A 21,959-nucleotide genomic window follows, 5' to 3' on the forward strand; every position below is an offset into this window, starting at 1 on the left:
AAACGAATAAAATTCATTTTATCCGATGCCGGGTGTTTAAAACCACCAGATAAAACCATCGTTATGGCACAGATTTGACACCTCTGACATTTAGAATGACTTCCTTCATGTTGGCTGTATTGAGGTTTTGAAACAAAACTATCTGAAGGACTCAAAAGTTCCTTAAGATTCTTTTGCCTAGAATAGTGGCAATCAAAAAAATGCAGGATCCTGACTCAAAATGTCCCAATGTCGACGTAAAGATTTAACCACACATTTTATTGATGGTGAAAACTGTAATACACAAGTAATCGTTTGCGCATCTGGGATTCGTACTTTAGGCAGAAACAAAAACCTCCGATCTACATATTTAGCTCGTTTATAAGCTTTCTTTAAGATTTGTGGAGGATAACCACGATTCAATAATCTCTGAGAAAGATCCTTGCTCTGCCGACAAAACTCCCTGGAGTCAGAACAAATGCGTTTGAACCGTAGGAACTGGGACGTGGGTAAACTCTGAGTGGCAATGGATGATTACTAGTGAAATCTAAAAAAAGTGTTCCTATCTGTGCTCTTACGAAAAACTGTAGTTTCCAGCTTGGAACCCTTTTTACAGAGGAAAATGTCCAAGAAAGAAATTCTAGTGGAATGTACATTGATGTCAAACTGTATTTTTGCGTGGCGGGCATTAAGCCAGTTATAAAACTCAAAAAGAGTCTCATAAGAACCGGTCCATGCTATAAAGATATCATCTATGAACCGGAGCCATAGTTTAATGTGCATGCTATATAGGTTAGAAAAAATCCATTGATTTTCAAAATGCTGCATAAACAAATTAGCCACCGAGGGGGCCATAGTGGCACCCATTGCCACGCCAGAGACCTGTTGAAAAAACCTATTGCCATATTGAAAATAATTTCTTTGCATTGCCAAGGCTAGAATCTGTACAATTAAAGAAGTAGGTATCTTCCGTTCAATAGCAGTGGCATCTAGGCAAGTATGAATAATAGAAACTAGCCTTCCCCTCTCCACACGGCATCCACTATTCAGGCAAACTGGGAAAATCCCTTCTCTTCAAAATCACAGGTCTTTGGAACGACCTCACCACCCTGCTGCGGAATCTGAGCTCCCTTCAGTTATTCTGCAAAAAACTGAAAACCTGGCTTTTCAGCAAATTGTAGCTCTATCCTTCCCCCCTTTCTCTCCCCCCTTCTACACATAAGTTCATGTAATCCTTTTTCTTCTTCTCTACCCACTATTTTAAGTTCTTGTAAACCGTGTCGAGCTCCATTCTCATGGAGCTGAACTTAAGGTTTAGATTAGATTAGATTAGATTAGAAATGGCTTCAGCCTGAGGGATCATGGTGTATAAGGATCTAACATTAAGTGTGACCAAGAATGTAACTGCTTGCCAAACCAGGAAGGCACCAAGATTGCACAGCTGAATCTGGAGGCTTGCTTACTGTTCAGGTGGGCAGATCTTCATCTTTAAGCTCTCTCCAGTGGCACATATAGTGGGAGTGGACAATGTCCAAGCCGATTTCCTCAGCAGATAGACACTGGATCTGGGAGAATGGATGCTGTCTGCAGCAGCCTTCCAATCCATTGCTTGCTGTTGGTATCGCCCAATGTTCAATCTCATGGTGACCGCAAGAAACAGGAAAGGACTGATTCTTCAGTTGAAGATCCGAGCCCGGAAGTGCAGGGCTGGATGTGCTGGTCTAGCTGTGTCCAAAAAGTGAACTCTTGTACATGTTTCCTCCTTGGCCCATGATAGACCCGATATTCCACAGGTTTGCAAGCCATCGGGGAACAGTCATTCTTCTGGCTGCAGCTTTGGCCACACAGACCGTGATATACAGACCTAGTGCGTCTTCACAGGGATGCAAGTCTTAGACTGCAAGTACAGCTGGGCATTCTTTCTTGTGGACCAGGGGTCACAGAAGATCTAGATCGCTTTACTCTTAAAGCATGGCTCTTGAGCACATGGCACACTAGTGCAAGGGATATTCAGAGGTTGTTATTGCTACTCTGCTCAGAGCCAAAAAGCCTATCATAGTCTCTGCTTACACTAAGGCATGGGAAACATTTCAGCTCTGGTGTATTAAGGAGAACGAGAAGCCAATCTCAATGGTGTTAGTTTGCCTCCAGGCTGGCCTTGACAAGGGTTACAGTGGTATCTCTCAGAGTCCAAGTGGTGCTAACTTATCTGGGTGTAAAAACCTGGAATGACCTCCCAGAAGCAATCAGGAAGGAGACAAACTATACTGCATTCAGGAAAAACCTGAAGACTCTGACAATTAACTGTTTCAGCTTCTGTATATCACTCCCTCCTCCTAGGCCCCTCCCCTTGCTTCTCAGAGCCCCCTTCCCTACTCCTTTTTCCTCTTCTTCTTTGATCTGTCGCCTTGAGCTTGTATAGGTTTGTGCAACTCACAAATGCATGATTAGATTAGATTGCTACCAAAATTGAGTCTGTATTGAATCAGATGAACCTTTGGATGCAGCAATTTAAACTCAAACTCAATTCTGGCATCACCTTGTAAAATTTCTCACGAAACCTCTATCAGTATAAATTCAACATCATATGTAATGCATCCAACAATTAAAATACTAGGAGTCGTTCTGGATCAGCATCTCACCATGAAAAATCAGATAGATGCAGTGGTACACAAAAGTTATTATATCCTATGGAAATGAAGAACAATCAGACCATATTTCGAATTGTCTGCTTTTAGACTCTTGGTTCAATCATTACTATTGAGTCTTCTTGATTACTGCAATATTGTCTATTTGACAATCACTAAGAAAGAGTTGGCGAGATTACTACTGATACAGAACACGTAGGTCGGACTGATCTACGGTCTGAAGAAGTATGACTATGTAACACCATTTTATTGTGAACTGCATTAGCTGCCAGTAGAGGCCCGAGTACTGTTTAAACTGGGTTGCTTCTGTTATAAGGCTTTATATGGCACTGCTCTTCTATATTTGGTTAATAGACTTTCCATAGCTTCATACAAACACAGCAGGAAATCTCATGCTCTGTTTACTTCCCTCCCCCCCCTCCCCCCCCTCCCCCCCCCCCCGCCGTACAGGGCTGTAAAAGTAAGAAATTTTTCAACCATACTTTAGCTTTTCAGGTAGCTTCCCACAACAGAGAATTCCAACCATTGTTGCTTACAGCTCACTCTTATAAACATTTCAGAACACAGTTAAAGACTTACCTCTATTCTAAGTACCTGATCAATTAATTTCATTTCTGTCATTAGTCTATGCCTATTGTTTATAATCTTTTGTAAACCGCATTGAACTTACAGTTACGCGGTTAATAAGCACAATATTATATTATGTTATTATGTTATTGCTTCATACAAAATGACTCCTTTTCCAGCAGGTTTCTGCAGAATAGCATTTATTATAAAGGTCCTAGCTGCAACAATCACTTGCCAATAAGTGTAGCTGCATGACAATCTTTCAATCCATCTCTTATTGCTAGTTGCAGTGTTTGTTCAGCACAACGCTTATGTCAAATTGTAATTAACTTAGATGCTTCTTCAACAAATTATCTAAAGTTTGAGATTCACTGCTTTCATCTATTTGCAGCATTTGCAGATCATTTGCAGGAATGGTATCTTAATCTTGTAATAATTGTGTGGTTTCTTCATCAACTTTATTCATTTTCTCAATTGAGCTTAACATATTTGAAGTATTATCTGTTACACTATATAGGACCTGTTTCTTTTTAATTTCAAAATCTTCTAAAACACCTTCTACTAACTTCTGAAGATGTTCACTGGTGTGATGTGCCTGGGTGTCTTTTACTCCTAATGACTGAGTTATGACACTATTACTTTCATCAACAAATCTAACATTAATCCTATATAATAAAACCTTAAGCGCGCATGCGCACTTAGGGTTTCATGTTCCCTGCCGCTGTGGTGTGTGATCTGTGGCCGTGTTCCATTTTAGAACCCGGTGGCAGGGAACATTCTGGCCACTCCCCTCCTCCCGCCCTCACTCACCATTTGGAAGCGCAGGCAAGCTCTCTCCCTGCCCACGTCCTCGGCAGGGAACACACCTCCCGCCCTCACTCGCTGCTGCCACTGCCGCCGCTGATCCTCCTCTTCAGAGCAGTCTGCGATCGTGGCCGGCTTTAAAGAACCTCGCAGGCCGCTCTCCAACCTCAGTAGCACGTTCCCTCTGACGCACGGGATCGCGTCAGAGGGAACGTGCTACCGAGTTGGAGAGTGGCCTGCGAGGTTCGCTAAAGCCGGCCACCACGATCGTAGGCTGCTTTGAAGAGGAGCAGGCCAGAAGACGCCGGGATGGAGGGAGGGTAAGAAGGGGATCAATACGGGGGGCCAGGGGGAGAGGGAAAGGGAAAGGGGGCTGCTTTGGGGGGAGGGGTGTGCTGGGGGGGAGACAGAAGGGACCATGGAGAGATAGGGAGAGGGAAAGGGGGCTGCTTTGGGGGGGGCTGTGCTGGGGACAGACAGCTTTGCTCTGGGGGAAAGACAGAAGGGGCCATGGAGAGACAGGGAGAGTGAAAGGGGGCTGCTTTGGGGGGGAGGGGTGTGCTGGGGGAGTCAGAAGGGGCCATGGAGAGATAGGGAGAGGGAAAGGGGGCTGCTTTGGGGGGGGCTGTGCTGGGGACAGACAGCTTTGCTCTGGGGGAAAGACAGAAGGGGCCATGGAGAGACAGGGAGAGGGAAAGGGGGCTGCTTTGGGGGATGTATGCTGGGGACAGACAGCTTTGCTCTGGTGGAGAAGACAGAAGGCCATGGAGAGACAGTTAGGGAGAGGGAAAGGGGGCTGCTTTGGGGGGGAGGTGTGTGCTGGAGGCAGACAGCTTTGCTCGAGAGGGGGGGAGACAGAAGGACACAGACAGCGGCCAAAGAGAGAGAGATAAAGAAACACAGACAGACACATCTATTCTAGCACCCGTTAATGTAACGGGCTTAAAGACTAGTAGCAAAATAATTAACTATGTGATGTGTGCATGCATCCATTTTAATGAAGGCAAAGCATCCCTTCAAACTTTTTCGAAGTTCATTCTTCTTGCAGTTAGCCTCTTCAGTTATCATTCTTCTTATACTTCATCTTTTTAGAGAAACTCCAAGAGCTCCTTTTACAAAGGTGCGCTAGCGGTTTTAGTGCGCACTAAGCATGCGCTACATTGCCGCACACACTACACGCTAAGCATCCATAGAGCTTGCATTAGTATTTTTCATGTAGCGTGGGGTTAGCGCGTGCTAATCTTCAGTGCACGCTAAATCCGCTGAGCCTAAAAAGTGTGCTTGTGAAAAATGGATAGGGTTACACTATTCAAGTTTCAAATTTATTTAGGTCTTGATATACTGCTTTACGTGCAAAGCGGTTTACAATTTATACAAAGAATTAAAAATATGATAAAAAATATAAAATAGTGGGGGACAAATTCACAATAACAGTACAGACATAACATGATACATAAAGGCAAATGGGGAGGATACACTGCCATTTCAATGATTTTGTTTTTGAAATTTTCTGGGGTCATTGTTAAAGTAACTTTGATGCAAAGAATCTTGATACCTATGTTTGGTCTCCTGTAGATATTTGATCTTTCTTTTGCCCTGAAGTAGATGGAATGTTAGTACTGTTTTATGGACAATTAGGTGACTAAGTTGTACCATTGCCTTTTAGGTCTGCCACGACAGAGTGGCCATAGATCTTCTATTGCTTATAAGCCATCTTTTCCATTGTTTAAAGATGTTCAATTAAGGAGTCAAGTCTTCTGTTCTTGCACTTTTCTATTTACAACTTTATGGAATGACTTACCCATTAATCTGCGGTCATGCACTACTTATCAAATCTTTCAAAAAAGATTAAAGACTTTCTTGTTTTCTGCTATTTTGAATTAGGGTTTAAAAAATTAATATACTGTGCAAAGTCTTAAAGTAAACCACATCGAGCCCCCTTTTGCAGGGATGATGCAGTATATAAAATGAAGGATTAGATTAAATTAGATCTTTCTATTCACAGCTTCTAACGCTTTAGGATGAAACGCTGCAAGCGTCTTCTTAATTTTGATGCTCTTGTAGGTGCATTTTTTTGGTCAATCAAGTTTTATTGACAAATAAAAGATACAGGACAGAACTTGCAAAAGATGCAAAAAATCATAGCAATTTTTTTAGATACATCAGAAGCAGAAAACCTGTGAGGGAATCTGGGACCGTTGGATGACCAAGGAGCGAAAGGGGTGCTCAGGGAGGATAAGGCCATAGCGGAAAGACTGAATGAATTCTTTGCTTTGGTCTTTACGGAAGAAGATGTAAGAGATCTACCTGAACTGGAAATGGTTTTCAAGGGTGATGATGCGGAGGAACTGAAAGAAATCTCTGTAAATCTGGAAAATGTACTGAGCCAAATCAACAAGTTAAAAGGTGATAAATCACCAGGACCAGATGGTATACATCCCAGGATACTAAAAGAACTCAAACATGAAATTAATGACCTGCTGTTAGTGATCTGTAACCTGTCGCTAAAATCATCTGTAGTTCCTGAAGATTGGAGGGTGACCAATGTTACGCCGATTTTTAAAAAGGGCTCCAGGGGAGATCCGGGAAATTACAGACCGGTAAGCCTCACTTGGTGCCAGGCAAAATGGTATAAACGATTATAAAAAATAAAATTGTGAAACACGTAGACAACCATGATTTAATCAGACAGAATCAGCATGGGTTCAGCAGAGGGAGATCTTGCCTCACAAATTTGCTTGACTTCTTTGAAGGTGTGAATAAACATGTGGATAAGGGTGAGCTGGTTGATATAAAGTATCTAGATTTTCAGAAAGCTTTTGATAAAGTTCCTCATGAGAAGCTCCTGAGAAAATTAAAGAGTCATGGGATAGGTGGCAAAGTTCAATTGTGGATTAGGAATTGGTTATCGGATAGAAAACAGAGGGTAGGGTTAAATGGTCATTTTTCTCAATGGTGGAGAGTAAACAGTGGAGTGCCGCAGGGGTCTGTACTGGGACCGGTGCTATTTAACTTATTTATAAATGATCTGAAATTGGAACAATGAGTGAGGTGATTAAATTTGCAGATGGCACTGAACTGTTCAAAGTTGTTAAAACGCATGCGGATTGTGAAAAATTGCGGGCGGACCTTAGAAAATTGGAAGACTGGGCGTCCAAGTGGCAGATGAAATTTAATGTGGACAAATGCAAAGTGATGCACATTGGGAAGAATAACCTGAATCACAGTTACCGGATGCTAGGGTCTACCTTGGGGTTTAGCCCCCCCAAAAAATGATCTCTGTATCATTGTAGACAATACGATGAAACCTAAACTAAACTAAACTAAACCTTGGGTTTATATACCGCACCATCTCCACAGATGCAGAGCTCGGCACGGTTTACAGGAAATAGGGTGAGAGAGAACTCCAGTGGGGAGTTTAAGAGTTAGGTGTAGAAGGGTGGGGGTGGTGGGAGAGGCCTAAGAGGGGAGAAGTGTTACAGTTTTGAGAATAGCCAGGTTTTTAGGTGTTTACGGAAAAGTTGGAGGGAGCTTGAGGTTCGGAGCGGGGAAGTAAGGTTATTCCAGATCTCAGTGGTTCTAAAGGGGAGGGATGACCCAAGTTTGCCTGCTTGAGAAATACCTTTTGTGGAAGGGAAGGATAGTTTAAGAGTTTGGGAGGATCTGGAGGAGGTAGGGGTTGGGGAGTTCCAGGATAGAGGGATGACGGCAGGAAGGATGCCATGTAGGATCTTGTAGGCTAGGCATGCACATTTGAAGTGGATCCTGGGGATTACAGAGAGCCAATGAAGCTTAGATAGAAGTGGCGAGATGTGATCAAATTTGCTTTTTGCGAAAATAAGCTTAGCCGCGGCGTTCTGAATCCGCTGAAGTCTGTGGAGGCTTTTCTTGGTTAGGCTGAGGTAGATAGAATTGCAATAGTCCAATCTGGAAAGGATGATGGATTGTACTAGGACTGCGAAGTGTTTTTGGTGAAAATAGGGTCTGACTTTCCTTAGCATGTGAAGGCTGAAGAAGCATTTTTTTACCAAGGATTGGAGATGGTCGTTGAACGATAGAGCGGAGTCTAAGGTGACACCCAGAACTTTGCTTGAGAACTCGAGCTGTAATGAGGATCCGGAGGACAATGGGATGGAGGAGGGTAAATGGTCTAATTTTGGGCCGAGCCAAAGGAGTTTTGTTTTGGACTCGTTCAGTTTCATTTGTACTGAGTGCCCAGGATTGGAGGTTTGATATGCATGAGGAGACTGTAGGAGCTGTGCCTAGTCCTGAGCACATGGTAGCAGAGTTCTGAGCACATGGCAGAACAGTGAGCGGAGAGTGTGCTAGCAGGAAGAAGCAGAGAGAGGAGCAGAGAAGGCGGTGCTAGCAGGGGAAGAGGCGAGAGCTAACTCCGCCCACCCCTGACATCACCAGCCAAACTCCCCCCATAAAAGGGGACGAGCCAACAGCAGAGAGTTCACAGTGCAAGGCCAGCCGAAGGGAGACTAGGAGCTGTGCCTAGTCCTGAGCACATGGTAGCAGAGTTCTGAGCCCATGGCAGAACAGTGAGCGGAGAGTGTGCTAGCAGGAAGAAGCAGAGAGAGGAGCAGAGAAGGCGGTGCTAGCAGGGGAAGAGGCGAGAGCTAATTCCGCCCACCCCTGACATCACCAGCCAAACTCCCCCCATAAAAGGGGATGAGCCAACGGCAAGCAGCCGTTCGGCGCGCGGCAAAGGCGAGTGGCAAAGGCGCTCGCCTTAGCGAGAGCGCCTTTGCGAAGAGCCTTAAGAAGAGCCAAACTACATAAGACAACGATACCTTAGGGCAACAAGCGGACCTCTCAAACACACTATCCCTTCACCCTAATCGTACAGGCTCTCATACTAACTCACAGACAGCAACCCTCTCAGACATCTCAAACTCTCAGTCTCTCAGACACCCTTATCTTTCAAGCACTAGATACCCCAATCTTCCAACTCTCAGACACCCTAACTTTCAAAATCTCACACCTGCTCACAGACAGATTTTTCTAATTTTCCTAATTCTCTTCCTTACTGACAGGCAGACCTCAATTACAACTCAGCAATGGCAGGGAGGACAAGAAGCGCGAAGTCTACAATCAAGACCAGTATTCCAGTCACTATGGGGATCCAGGAAGCGACCACGGACTGCATGCAGAAGGAGGAAGACCCAGGACGGTGGACAGAGGTCTCTGTGCAGACCGAGACCATCCCCCAGCGCTACACTACAGTGTCTACACAGACAGAGGAGGCTGCTCAGCTGGATGGAGATCTCATGAAGGAACTAAGGAGCCTCAGGGAGGAGGTGATATGCCTGAGAAGCATCCGAAAGGACGAGGCCTACATCGACGGAGTCGTCCAGGAGCTGTCCCAAATCACCGAGCAGGCCCATGACAAGTCCATCCTCGAGACACCCAAATCATCAGCTTTGAAACCAACAATTGGGATACAGGAAATGGCTAGCGGCACTGACTCCTGGCAGCTGGTGACCTCCTCCACGGGCAAACATAGGAGACCCCCCCCCCCCTTTTTCGATCTCTTCATCTTCTCCTTCTTCTTACAAACAGGGCAGCTATACATCAACCCCTCAACTCGCCCTGCGGAACAGATTCCAGATTCTTCAGGAAGGAACTGCCGATGAGGAACAGGAGCAGGAACAGGAGCAGGCCCAACACACAGCTCCATCTCCAGGGACAACTGACCGGCTCCCCCCAAAGAAGCGCAGAGTAATAGTCATTGTGGATTCCATGCTGAGGGGCACCGAGGGACCAATTTGCAGACCGGATATGCAATCTAGGGAGGTCTGCTGTCTGTCTGGAGCCAGGATACGAGATGTCACCGCCAGTCTGGATAGACTACTCACGCCCCGAGACCACTTTCCTATGCTTCTTGTCCACATAGGAACCAACGACACTGCCAGGAACACACCGGAGACCATCACCAGAGACTTTGGAGCACTGGGTGAGAGGCTGAAGCAGACAGGAGCGCAGGTGGTTTTCTCATCGATCCTCCCAGTTAGAGGCAAGGGAAGAGCCAGAGATGAACATATCCTGAGGACGAACGAGTGGCTACAGGGATGGTGCCAGGATATGAACTTCGGATTCCTAAATCATGGGGAAGCGCTACAAGGACTTCAGGGACCAGACGGACTCCATCTGACCAGTAGGGGTAAGAACGTCTTCGGACACCGACTAGCCCGCCTGCTTCACAGGGCTTTAAACTAGGTAAGTCGGGGGAGGGTACCCATTCACATATTAGTGCAGAAAGGAATTATCTTGATGAGGTGAGTCGAAACTCTGCTTCCATGTCCAAGGTAAGTACCCACATTGCAAACAGTTCTTTGGGAGTCACACCGACTCGGGTAGGATATGCCCCACAGGTACTTAGCAAACACAAGATATGGAGGGCCATGTATGTCAATGCACACAGTTTAGGTAACAAAATTCTAGAATTGGAGGCTGAAATAAGGATTGCCGACCTAGATGTGGTGGCAATATCTGAAACTTGGTTCACGGACTCACATGGATGGGATATGGCTATATCGGGCTACAATCTACTTCGTCAGGACAGAGAGGGCAGGTTAGGAGGGGGGGTAGCTCTATACATTAAAGAGGACATCAAAACCACCAGGATCACAGATGTCAAGTACACCGGGGAGTCCCTCTGGGTAAACCTGGCAAGAGGCAGAAAAAAATGCCTGTATCTATACAGACCCCCAAGACAACTGGAAGACATGGTCGCAGAATTAATTGAAGACATAGAGAATATCACTCTATGAGGAGAAGCTGTACTGCTAGGGGACTTCAATATGCCTGATGCAGACTGGAACTCATTTTCAGCGACAACCAGCGGTAGCAGGAGGCTCTTAACCTCCATAAAGGGAGCACGTCTCAAACAAATGGTAACGGAGCCCACTAGGGCCCAGGCGATCCTCGACCTGGTACTCACCAATGGAGAAAGCGTCTCAGAGGTCTCAGTAGAAGATACGCTAGCCTCCAGTGACCACAACATAGTATGGTTCAACCTTAGGAAAGGCTTCCCTAGATCAAACACGAAAACAAAGGTACTCAATTTCCGAGGCACAGACTTCGCACGCATGGGAGATTTCGTCCATCAGACGCTGCAGGACCAAGCGGAGACTGATGATGTAGAAGCTAAGTGGTTAACACTGAAATCAACCATACATGAAGCAACTAGCCGCTTCATAAAATCAGTAAATAAACGACAAAGAAACAATAAACCCCAATGGTTCACCGCGGAGATCTCGCACCTCATTAAGGAGAAGAAAAAAGCGTTTCTCTCCTACAAGCGCACGGAGGAAAGAGAGGCAAAAGTAGATTATAGGACCAGGTCTACAGCAGTCAAAATGGCAGTTAGGGAGGCAAAACTTCGAGTGGAAGAAATTCTGGCAAAAAACATTAAAAAGGGGGACAAATCCTTCTTCAGGTATATTAGTGACAGAAAAAGGAACACAGGCAGGATAGTACACCTTAGAAGACCGGACGAAAGTTACGTGGAAGCAGATTCCAATAAAGCCGAACTACTGAATAAATACTTCTGCTCAGTCTTCACCTGTGAGGCACCGGGACACGGTCCGCAGTTGAAGGCAACACAAAGCACAGAAGACCTGTTTCAGAATTTTGAGTTCACACCAGGTGAAGTTTACAGTGAACTGGCAAGACTCAAGGTGAACAAAGCCATGGGACCAGACAATTTGCACCCAAGAGTGCTCAGAGAATTGAGCGATGTCCTGGCGAAACCGTTGGCTGAGCTATTCAATCTCTCCCTAAGTAAGGGGAAAGTTCCCCTGGACTGGAAATTAGCTAATGTCGTTCCTCTGCATAAAAAGGGTTGCAGGGCAGAGGCTGCGAATTATAGACCGGTGAGTCTCACATCAATAGTGTGCAAACTCATGGAAACACTAATTAAAAGCAAATTGGACACGATCTTGAATGAAGGGAATCTTCGGGATCCCAGTCAGCATGGATTCACCAAGGGTAGGTCCTGCCAATCCAATCTCATCAGCTTCTTTGACTGGGTAACAAGAAAGATGGACTTGGGAGAGTCTTTGGACGTCGTGTACCTGGACTTCAGGAAAGCTTTTGACAGTGTCCCACACCGCAGGCTGCTAAGCAAGATGGAATCGATGGGGTTAGGAGAGACACTAACTGCATGGGTCAATGATTTGCTGAGTGGCAGACTTCAGAGGGTGGTGGTTAATGGTACCCTCTCTAAAACATCGGAGGTGACCAGTGGAGTGCCGCAGGGCTCGGTCCTGGGTCCACGCCTTTTCAACATATTCATAGGGGATCTGACTCAAGGGCTTCAAGGTAAAATAACACTATTCGCCGATGACGCCAAACTATGTAATATAGTAAGTGAATGCAGTTTACAGAATTATATGGCGCAGGACCTGCTTACATTGGAAAGTTGGTCCTCAACCTGGCAGCTAGGCTTCAATGCTAAGAAATGTAAGGTCATGCACCTCGGAAGCGGAAATCCATGCAGGACGTACTTCTTGAACAGAGAAACTTTAACTAGGACTTCAGCAGAACGAGATTTAGGAGTAATCATCAGTGCAGACATGAAAACTGCCAATCAAGTGGAGAAGGCTTCATCTAAGGCAAGGCAGATATTGGGTTGTATCGATAGAAGTTTCGTAAGCCTGAAGTCATAATGCCGTTGTACAGGGCCATGGTGAGATCTCATCTGGAGTACTGTGTGCAATTCTGGAGGCCACATTACAGTAAAGATGTGCGCAGAATTGAATCGGTTCAACGGACGGCCACCAGGATGATCTCGGGGCTCAAGGGTCTCTCGTACGAAGAGAGACTGAACAAATTGCAGCGCTACACTCTTGAGGAACGTAGGGAGAGGGGAGACATGATCGAAACATTTAAGTACCTCAAGGGACGTGTCGAAGTGGAAGATGATATTTTCTTTCTCAAGGGACCCTCAGCCACAAGAGGGCACCCGCTCAAACTCAGGGGTGGAAAATTTCATGGCGACACCAGAAAGTATTTCTTCACAGAGAGAGTGGTTGATCATTGGAACAAGCTTCCAGTGCAGGTGATCGAGGCAGACAGCATGCCAGACTTTAAGAATAAATGGGATACCCATGTGGGATCCCTACGAGGGTCTAGATAAGGAAATTGGGTCATTAGGGCATAGTCAGGGGGTGGGTAAGCAGAGTGGGCAGACTTGATGGGCTGTAGCCCTTTTCTGCCGTCATCTTCTATGTTTCTATGTTTCTATGTTTCTATGATATGTTCGTAGAGAGGTTAGTGAGGTTCGAGTCGGTCTCAAGGAGGACGAGGATGTCATCAGCGTAAGTGTAAAGTGTAAAGAGTTTCAAGGGGGGATAGTTGGAGTAGTTTCAGGGAGGACATGTAAATGTTAAAAAGGATTGGGGAGAGGGGTGAGCCTTGTGGGACACCACAAGTCGGGATCCAGGGGGAGGATGAGGTGCCGCTCATGTAAGAGCGGGAGCGCAAGAATTTGGATAACCAATCAAGTACTGTGGAGCTGATGCCTATCTTGGAGAGTTGGAAGATTAGAATGTCATGGTGGACAACGTCAAAAGCTGCGGAGAGGTCGAATTGTAGAAGAACAGCAAACTTGTTACGAGAATGCAATTGCTGAACCTTAGAGATTAGGGAGGCCAATAGGGATTTGGTGCAGAAGTTGGGTCTGAAGCCATATTGGTAAGGTAGGAGGATAGAAAATCTTTCTAAATAGGAAGAGAGCTGGGTAGATATGAAAGACTCAAGCAGCTTGGTGAGGAGAGGGATATTTGCTATTGGATGATAGCTGGATGGTATGGAGGGGTCTAGGTCAGCTTTTTTCAGAAGAGGGGTCAGTGCGATGTGTCCCATTTCCGTAGAGAATAAGCCCGATAATAGGGCAGAATTTCTCTTCTGCCCAATGTGCGGCGCCGGCCAAAAAAGCAAAAGGATGCTGGGAATTATTAAAAAAGGGATGGTTAACAAGACTAAGAATGTCATAATGCCCCTGTATCGCTTCATGGTGTGACCTCATTTGGAGTATTGCGTTCAATTCTGGTCTCTTTATCTCAAAAAAGATGTAGTGGCTAAAAAAGGTTCAAAAAAGAGCGACCAAGATGGTAAAGGGGATGGAACTCTTCTCGTATGAGGAAAGACTAAAATGGTTAGGGCTCTTCAGCTTGGAAAAGAGACAGCTGAGGGGAGATATGATCGAAGTCTACAAAATCTTGAGTGGAGTAGAATGGGTACAAGTGAATCAATTTTTCGCTCTGTAAAAAATTACAAAGTCTAGGGGACACTCGATGAAATTACATGGAAATACTCATTTTTTTTTCATTTAGAGAATAGTTAAGCTCTGGAACGCGTTGCCAGAGGATGTGGTAAGAGCGGATAGCATGGCTGGTATTAAGAAAGGTTTGGACAAATTCCTGGAGGAAAAGTCTATAGTCTGTTATTGAGAATGACAATGGGGTAACCATTGCTTGCCCTGTATTGGTAGCATGGACTATTGCTACACTTTGTGTTTTTGGCCAGGTACTGGTGACTTGGATTGGCCACCGTGAGAACAGACCACTGGGCTTGATGGACCATTGGTCTGACCCAATAAGGCTATTCTTATGTTCTTATGTTCTTTTAAACCAGATAAAGGAGGGACAACAGGTCCCACTAAAATGGTACACTAAGGAATCCTTTTACAAAGGTGCGCTAAGCGTTTTAGTGCGCGCTAACCACACACTAAATGTTAGTCTATGGACATGTTAGCTGTTAGTGCATGCGTAGATTTAACGTGCGCTAAAACGCAAAACGCACCTTAGTAAAACAGAGGGTAAATGTTACAAGACAATTAAGGAGGCAATGCACAATAACACATATCATTGCTAAAATCATCCAGTTGCGATTCTAGAAGCAGAAGGGCCTTGCGATCGGCATGCTGATTCGACGTCACCTCATCAAGCTTCGTACTTTTCAGTTCCAAATGAAACAGGCGAGTTTCCATTACAGAGATTTTGTTGGTAAGAGTCACAATTTCTGTTTTAATGTCATTAATATCATCCTTACTTTCGGACAGCATACTTGATTGAAATTTGCCAATGATGTTCTGCCACCTCCGCCATACTATCAGGGTCGGCTCTCACAGCATCAGACTTAGTTGGGGATGTTAGGTCCGCTTGTAGACGTTTGGTGCTGGAATTGCGATAGGTGTCTATCACCCAATTAAATTTTTTAAAACTAATTACTGAGACTATTAAGGATATTTTGCCAATTAAGTTAGGCACCTGACTTTAGGTGCCCTTTATAGAATCAGTTCCTAAATGAAAAAATATTTCCTCCTATTTGTTTTAAAGGTATTTCCATGTTAGCAGGGGCAGATTCTATAAATGGTGCCTATGTTAGGAACTACAAGGCACCCTAATCGCGAATGTCCACTGATGTCTAACTTTGGGATGCATGCACAAATCTTTTTTTAAATTGATGTGGTATCTGACCATGCCAGTTTTCAGCCAATATTCATGAGAGAGATTTGTATGCATTACAGGAAATGCATGCAAATCTCTGTTATGAATATTCATTGTAGATATCTTGAAAACCCAGCTGGTTGGGAGTCCCCCCAGGACAGGTTTGAGAGCACAGGTTTGGTGTACATAGCTGTTTATGATATGTAATTATCTTATCTTTCATGTGTAAGAACATAAGAGTTGCCATACTGTTTCCAACAGTGGCCAATCCAAGTACCTGGCAAGATCTCAAGAGTAAAACAGATTTTATGTTGCTTATCGTCAAAATAAGCAGAGGATTTTCCCAAGTCCATCTCAATAATGGCCTATGAACTTCTCTTTTAGGAGTTTATCCAAACCTTTTTTAAACCCTGCTGAGATAACTGCTTTCATCACATTCTCTGGAAAATAATTTCAGAGTTTAATTACAGGCTGAGTGAAGATATATTTTCTCCAGTTTGTATTAAATTTGCTGTTTAGTAGCTGCATTGCATGCCCCCCAGTTCTACCCCCTCTTTTACTAAGATGCGCTAACATGTCCATAGACTAACATGCACGCGTTAGCGTTTAGCACGCACTAAATCGATTAGCGCATGCTAATCGGTTAGCCACCTTAGTAAAAGAGGGCCCTAGTAATTTTGAAAGAGTAAACAAGTGATTCACATGTACCATTTCCACTTCACTCAGTATTTTATAGACCTCTATTCTTTTTCCCCTGAGCCATCTCTTCTCCAAGCTGAAGAGCTCTAGCTGCTTTACCATTTCCTCATACTATTCAAACTATTTAACTATGAGGCCTTTCTCAGTAATGTACCATTTATTTTTAGCTCATTAAAAGAGGCTACCATTCATGCATGTTTTTTCCCCCCCTGTTATTGGGTCCTAGATTGCTGTACCAGCTGAGCTTTGTATGCTAAGTGACTTGACTTTGTTTAGAAAAGAAGACTATTGTTCACACAGGCATTCAGTCTATAGACACTGGATCTGTTTTTGTGTTTTATATCTGAAAAGATATAGTGGAATTAGAAAAGGTTCAAAGAACAACAACCAAATTGATAAAGGGGATGGAACTGCTCTCATATAAGGAAAGGATAAAAAGGTTAGGACACTGCAGCTTGGATATGATTGAGTGGTGTAGAATGGGTAAAAGTGAATCATTTACTCTTTATAAAATTGCAAATACTAGTAGACACTTGGGGCTCCTTTTACAAAGGTGCATTAGGGTCTTAACGCGCGGAATAGCGCGCACTAAAATGCCGCGTGCGCTAGCCGCTACTGCCTCCTCTTGAGCAGGCAGTAGCTTTTTACGCGCTAATCCGGTGCGTGCGCTAAAAACGCTAGCGCACCTTTGTAAAAAAGAGCCCTTAGGCCCATAGTCTATAAACGGCACCTTAGGTACTATTAAAGAAAAAAAGTGCTTAAGAAAAAAATGTAGGTGCCTAAAAAAAAAAAAAAGGCGCCTGCATCGCGGCTGCAGAGGCTCTTTATGGCATCTAACAACATTGATGGCGTGGCTAACACGGGAAGTGGCATTAGGCATCATAAAGCATCTCTGTAGCCATGATTCACATGAAAGGTAGGCGTTGGAAATGTAGGCCTTGAAAACCCTGGCCTACATTTCTGGCGCCTACCTTTTATGAAGCCACAATTCTACAAACAATGCCGATGCATGAATGACACGCAATTGGCAGCCGTTTTATGGTGGCCCGACCAGTGCCATTTGTAGAATCTAGCCGTAAGTCTAGATTCTAAAAATGGCGCCTAATCGCGCCTACATTGTAGGCACCGCTTATAGAATCCCACCTATTGGCGCCTAGGCATGCTTAGGTGTCGCTAGGTATTCTAGTGATAAACACCTGTATATTAGGCCAGATTTTACCGGGCCTAATTTACTAGCGCCTAACTCGGAGGCCTAGCAATGCCAATGTCAATAACGCTTATGTTCTACCCATAACCACGCCTACTTTTCAGATAGGCATCATTAGGCATCGGAGGCTCCTTTACGTAGACATCACTAGGCATCCTAAATTTCAGCCCCAAACTCTTAATTGCTAATTTACAAAAAATGTTTTTCTTTGATTGGCTGAAAAATGGATTGGTCAGATACCACGCCAATTTAAAAAAGATAGGTGCATCCCAAAGTTAGACATCGGTGGACATTCACGATTAGGGTACCTAGCAGTGCCTAACCTAGGCACCATTTATAGAATCTGACCCTTAATGAAGTTAACATGGCAATACCTTTAAAACAAATAGGAGGAAATATTTTTTTCATTTAGGAGCTGATTCTATAAAGGGCACCTAAAGTCAGGCGCCTAACTTAATTGGAAAAATACCCTTAACAGTCTCGATAATTAGTTTAAAAAAATTTAATTGGGTGCTAGGCGCCCATCTGATTCTCTAAAAGATAGGCACCTATCGCAATGCGCTTAGTGGCGCCAAACGCTTAACCCTCCTCTTTTACTAAGGTGTGCTAACTGATTAGCGTGCGCTAATTGAATTAGTGCGCGCTAAATGCTAACGCGTCCATTGACTAACATGTATGCATTAGCGTTTAGCGCACGTTAATTCGATTAGCGCATGCTAATTGGTTAGCGCATCTTAGAAAAAGAGGGCTTAAGGTGGTGTATCTATGGGTGGAGCATGAGTTAGGCGCCGCTAAGCGCGATTCTCCAAAATCTTAGGCACCTGAAATGCAGGCCTTTAAAATCCACACATATCAAGCGCCTAAGTTTTTCCATAGGCGCTGCTAGCCACAATTCTGTAAATGGTGCTTAAACATGATTGGCACATGGCTGGCACCTTTTTTATTTTTTAAGGTGCTGTTTATAGAATCAGCCCCTTAACAAATATTTGAGCTCTGGAACTTGATGCCAGAAGATGTGGTAACAGTGGTTAGTGTTTAAAAAAAGATTTGGACAAGTTACTGGAGGAAAAGTCCATAATCTGGAGGAAGTCATTACTTGCCCTGGGATTGGTAGCATAGAATGTTGCTAGTATTTGGATTTCTGCCAGGTATTATTGAGATGGCTTGGGGAAGTCCACTGCTTATTCTTAGGATAAGCAGCATAAAATTTGTTTTACTTCTTGGGATCTTGCTAGGTACTTGGGACCAGGGCTGGACTCTTGGAAAAAGGATACTGGGCTTGATGGACCTTCGGTCTGTCCCAGTACAGCAATTCTTATGTTCTTATGGTTACACTATGATCCTAAGACAAAACAACAGTCCATACATTGGCGGCACTCAGGTTCTCCAAGACCAAGGAAATTCAAGACCCAAAAGTCAGTAGGAAAGGTCTTGGCCACAGTGTTTTGGGATCAGGAAGTGTTGTAATGACTGACTAACTTCCAAGGGGGTCAGTTAATTCAAATGATTACCTAGAACTGGAAAAATTGGGACAGACTTAATTTTTCCTTTTGGTGGGAAACTTTATGTCTATGTTATAAATATGAAAAAATGAATTCAGAAATATTGGGTCATAATAAACTATTTAAATTAACATGGGGCCCATTGACAAATTTTGTTAACTCTGATTAGTTGTATAATGTCTTTATTTTCTATTTCATTTACACACACATCCAGGGAGGGAGGGGGGAAATATATTTTGTAGTATTATTTGATCAAATGTAAGTGTGGTTTATGATATTAATTGTATGTATAATTTAATGAACTTTGTTTTTGTTCTCGAATTAGGGTGGGATGGAGGGGGTGGGAAATAATTAGTAGTATTCTTTGATCGATTCTAAGTGCTGTCTATGACTTTAATTGTATGTATATTTTAATGCACTTTGTTCTCAAATTGAAAATTAATAAAGATTTATTTAAAAAAATGCAGAATACTATGCTGTGCCAATTAAAGGAGGCATTCAAAGAGAAAAAAGAGAGGGAAGCTGTGGAAAGAGTTCTCTTTTCGTAAGAAAATGCACCTGTTCACAAGGCTGGTAAAACAATGGAGGTTTTGATGCAGTTGGGGTTTCAGTGCATCGACCATCCACCCTACTCACCAGATCTTGCTCCATCTGACTATTTTCTGTTTCCAGACCTTAAAAAGAGTTTGGAAAAGCGACAATTTTTGAGTGATTCAGAAATGATGGCAGCAGCGGAGTGGTATTTCAGTGACCAGACATCAGAATGTTTTTGGAAAGGTTACACAGTGGCATGGTAAGGGGGGTGCAAGTGGGGCGGTCTTGCCTCCTCCATGGCACCCCTCCTCCTCTCTGACCCCCCCCCCCCTAACTCCTCTCCTTGCCGCAAGCCCCTTGCCTTCCCCCATACCTTTTGTACTTCCCCGGCGCAAGGTTGCTGCCCGCATTGGCATCGGCGCTCTCTCTGATGTCATTTCCGGGACCCATGCTTAGGAAGTGACATCGAAGGCGGGCCGATATCGACATGGGCATGTTGCTCACGCTGGAGAATTTAAAAAGGCATGGGGAAAGGGAAGTGTGTGTGGGGTGGGGGAGGGGCACCGTTCACCCTTACTATGTCAGAAACTTCAGACACAAAAACTCAAGTATTGTGAATGACTGATATATCAAATAAACACTTTCACAAAGATTAAAGAGGACGTCTGTTAGATTTCTGTGGTGCCTTGCAAGCTAAATCATAAACAACCCACAAACAGAGGAAAAAGCCTCAGACTGAGGCCCTCCCACCTCCACAATGGTGGTTTACAGGTAGTTAGGCGATAACCTCACTGTCAAAAAACCTCTGTAATGTCGTAAATAGATAAAAGCATTGCTTGGTGCTGTTGATAGGTATTTAAAGATAGAGGAAAAATCTTCCACTTATCTGTAGTTGATCGGTACACCAACGGTGGCCAGCGTTTCACAATTTTGCTGCCTCAGGGTGCAACAGATCTGATCAAACTTAACGAGGGATGCTAAACAGCATCTCAGCCTCAATAAGATCTTTAATCTTAATAAGCCTCTTTAATCTTTGAGAAACTTCAGACAAGACATGCCAAGTGTGTTGAACTTAGGTGTGAATATGTGGAAAAACTTGTAAGCTTCATGGCTCCATGACATTCCCTTCTTGGTTGGACTGAGAACTTTTCAACACCCCCTAGTCACCTGTTGTGGAGAGATGGGAGTCTGGTGGGGGTGGTGGTGGGGGTAGGGGGGTGTAGAGTTCTTGTGAAGGAGGGTTGGAGGAAAGGTTGGCTTTGTGTTGTGTGTGTGTGGGGGGAGGGGGTTACAGAAGGGAAAATGTGCTTGGAAGGGTTGAAGAGGGGGGAATTCTCTTAGGGGGGCTGTTTGGGGAGGAGCATTCCATCAACAAAGAACTTGATGTGTTTAGCACACACTAATTCGATTAGCACGTGTTACTTGGTTAGCGCGCCTTATAAAACGAGGGGGGTGTGTGAATAAAAGGGCCTAATACAGCCTTTGAGCCGAGTATTTTAAAAAATGCTGACAGTTGCCAGCCAAATATTGACAAATGTTGTTTTTATTAGTGCAAATATTGTTATCAAAACAGTCTGTGTTGCCATAGTGACACTAATAATAATAATAATAACTTTATTCTTCTATACCGCCACAATCTTGCGACTTCTAGGCGGTTTACAATCAAGAGAGCTGGACTATCTACTAATGTCTAGTAAAGTTATGACTCTGCCTTTCAGTAATACATAAAACATAATCGTATTGAAATTATAAATCCAAGCTAATCTCCTAAGCTTTTTCCCTTCCCAAATACACCCCTGCTGCTACCCACTTTTTCTGTTCTTGAATTTAGGAGTTTAGGAAAAGTTTGAGTGTAAATTTAGGCACCCAGCCCTGGTAAAATTTTACCGAGGCCAGTTTAGGAGTGTAACTCTCAAAGTTGGGAGAATAACTATTTTAAATATTGAGCCCCGTACCATTAGTGCGCACTTTGAAAACATAGAGGTGGCGGTAAGGTGATGGAAATAGTCACGGACTATGATCTGTGCAATTCTTTCACAGCCAGCTGCAGAGCAGACAATGAGGATGAGGAGGAAGAAGATGACGATGGTTCGGAATCGAGCAGTCCTCCTATGTCATACCAGATGAAACCTCCACCTGAGGGTTGCTGCACTACTGATGGTGAGGATTTCAAAATTTTGTATTTGTTTATTATAGTGGTCTGAGGAAGTGTATTTTCCTTCCTTCTAAAATAATGATTCTGTTATTTTCTTAGCAATGTATTTCATTAACAAGTGGTGTAAATTGTTTAAAATAATAAAAAACAAGCAAACCCATATTTATTGGTAATAAAATGCAACATTTCTCTTATAGCAATGTGAATGAGGAACTGGCTAACCTCGTGCCATCTTTGAGAAGCTGATGCGCAGTGCTAACCCATATCGTGGCATTTGTGTAAATAAACCATAGGTGCACCGTGTCTTATTGTGCACATGTGTTTTTATGGGATTCTTAAATAGAATACAGGGTATTATAAATGTCAGTTATAGAGCTGGCTCTATACTTCCATACAGAGAAC

At 43.9% G+C, this 21,959-nt stretch overlaps 1 protein-coding gene across 1 annotated transcript in view; it reads left to right on the forward strand.

Annotated features, from left to right (window-relative positions):
- Positions 1-21,959, forward strand: part of GREB1 (growth regulating estrogen receptor binding 1) — a 336,727-nt gene that overhangs the window by 98,626 nt on the left and 216,142 nt on the right. The window contains exon 3 of the mRNA XM_033939035.1: positions 21,443-21,562. Coding sequence (XP_033794926.1) covers positions 21,443-21,562 — 120 coding nt within the window. The remainder of the gene's footprint in view (positions 1-21,442; positions 21,563-21,959) is intronic.

This window comes from Geotrypetes seraphini, chromosome 3, assembly GCF_902459505.1.
Source record: "Geotrypetes seraphini chromosome 3, aGeoSer1.1, whole genome shotgun sequence".
Taxonomy (NCBI): domain Eukaryota; kingdom Metazoa; phylum Chordata; class Amphibia; order Gymnophiona; family Dermophiidae; genus Geotrypetes; species Geotrypetes seraphini.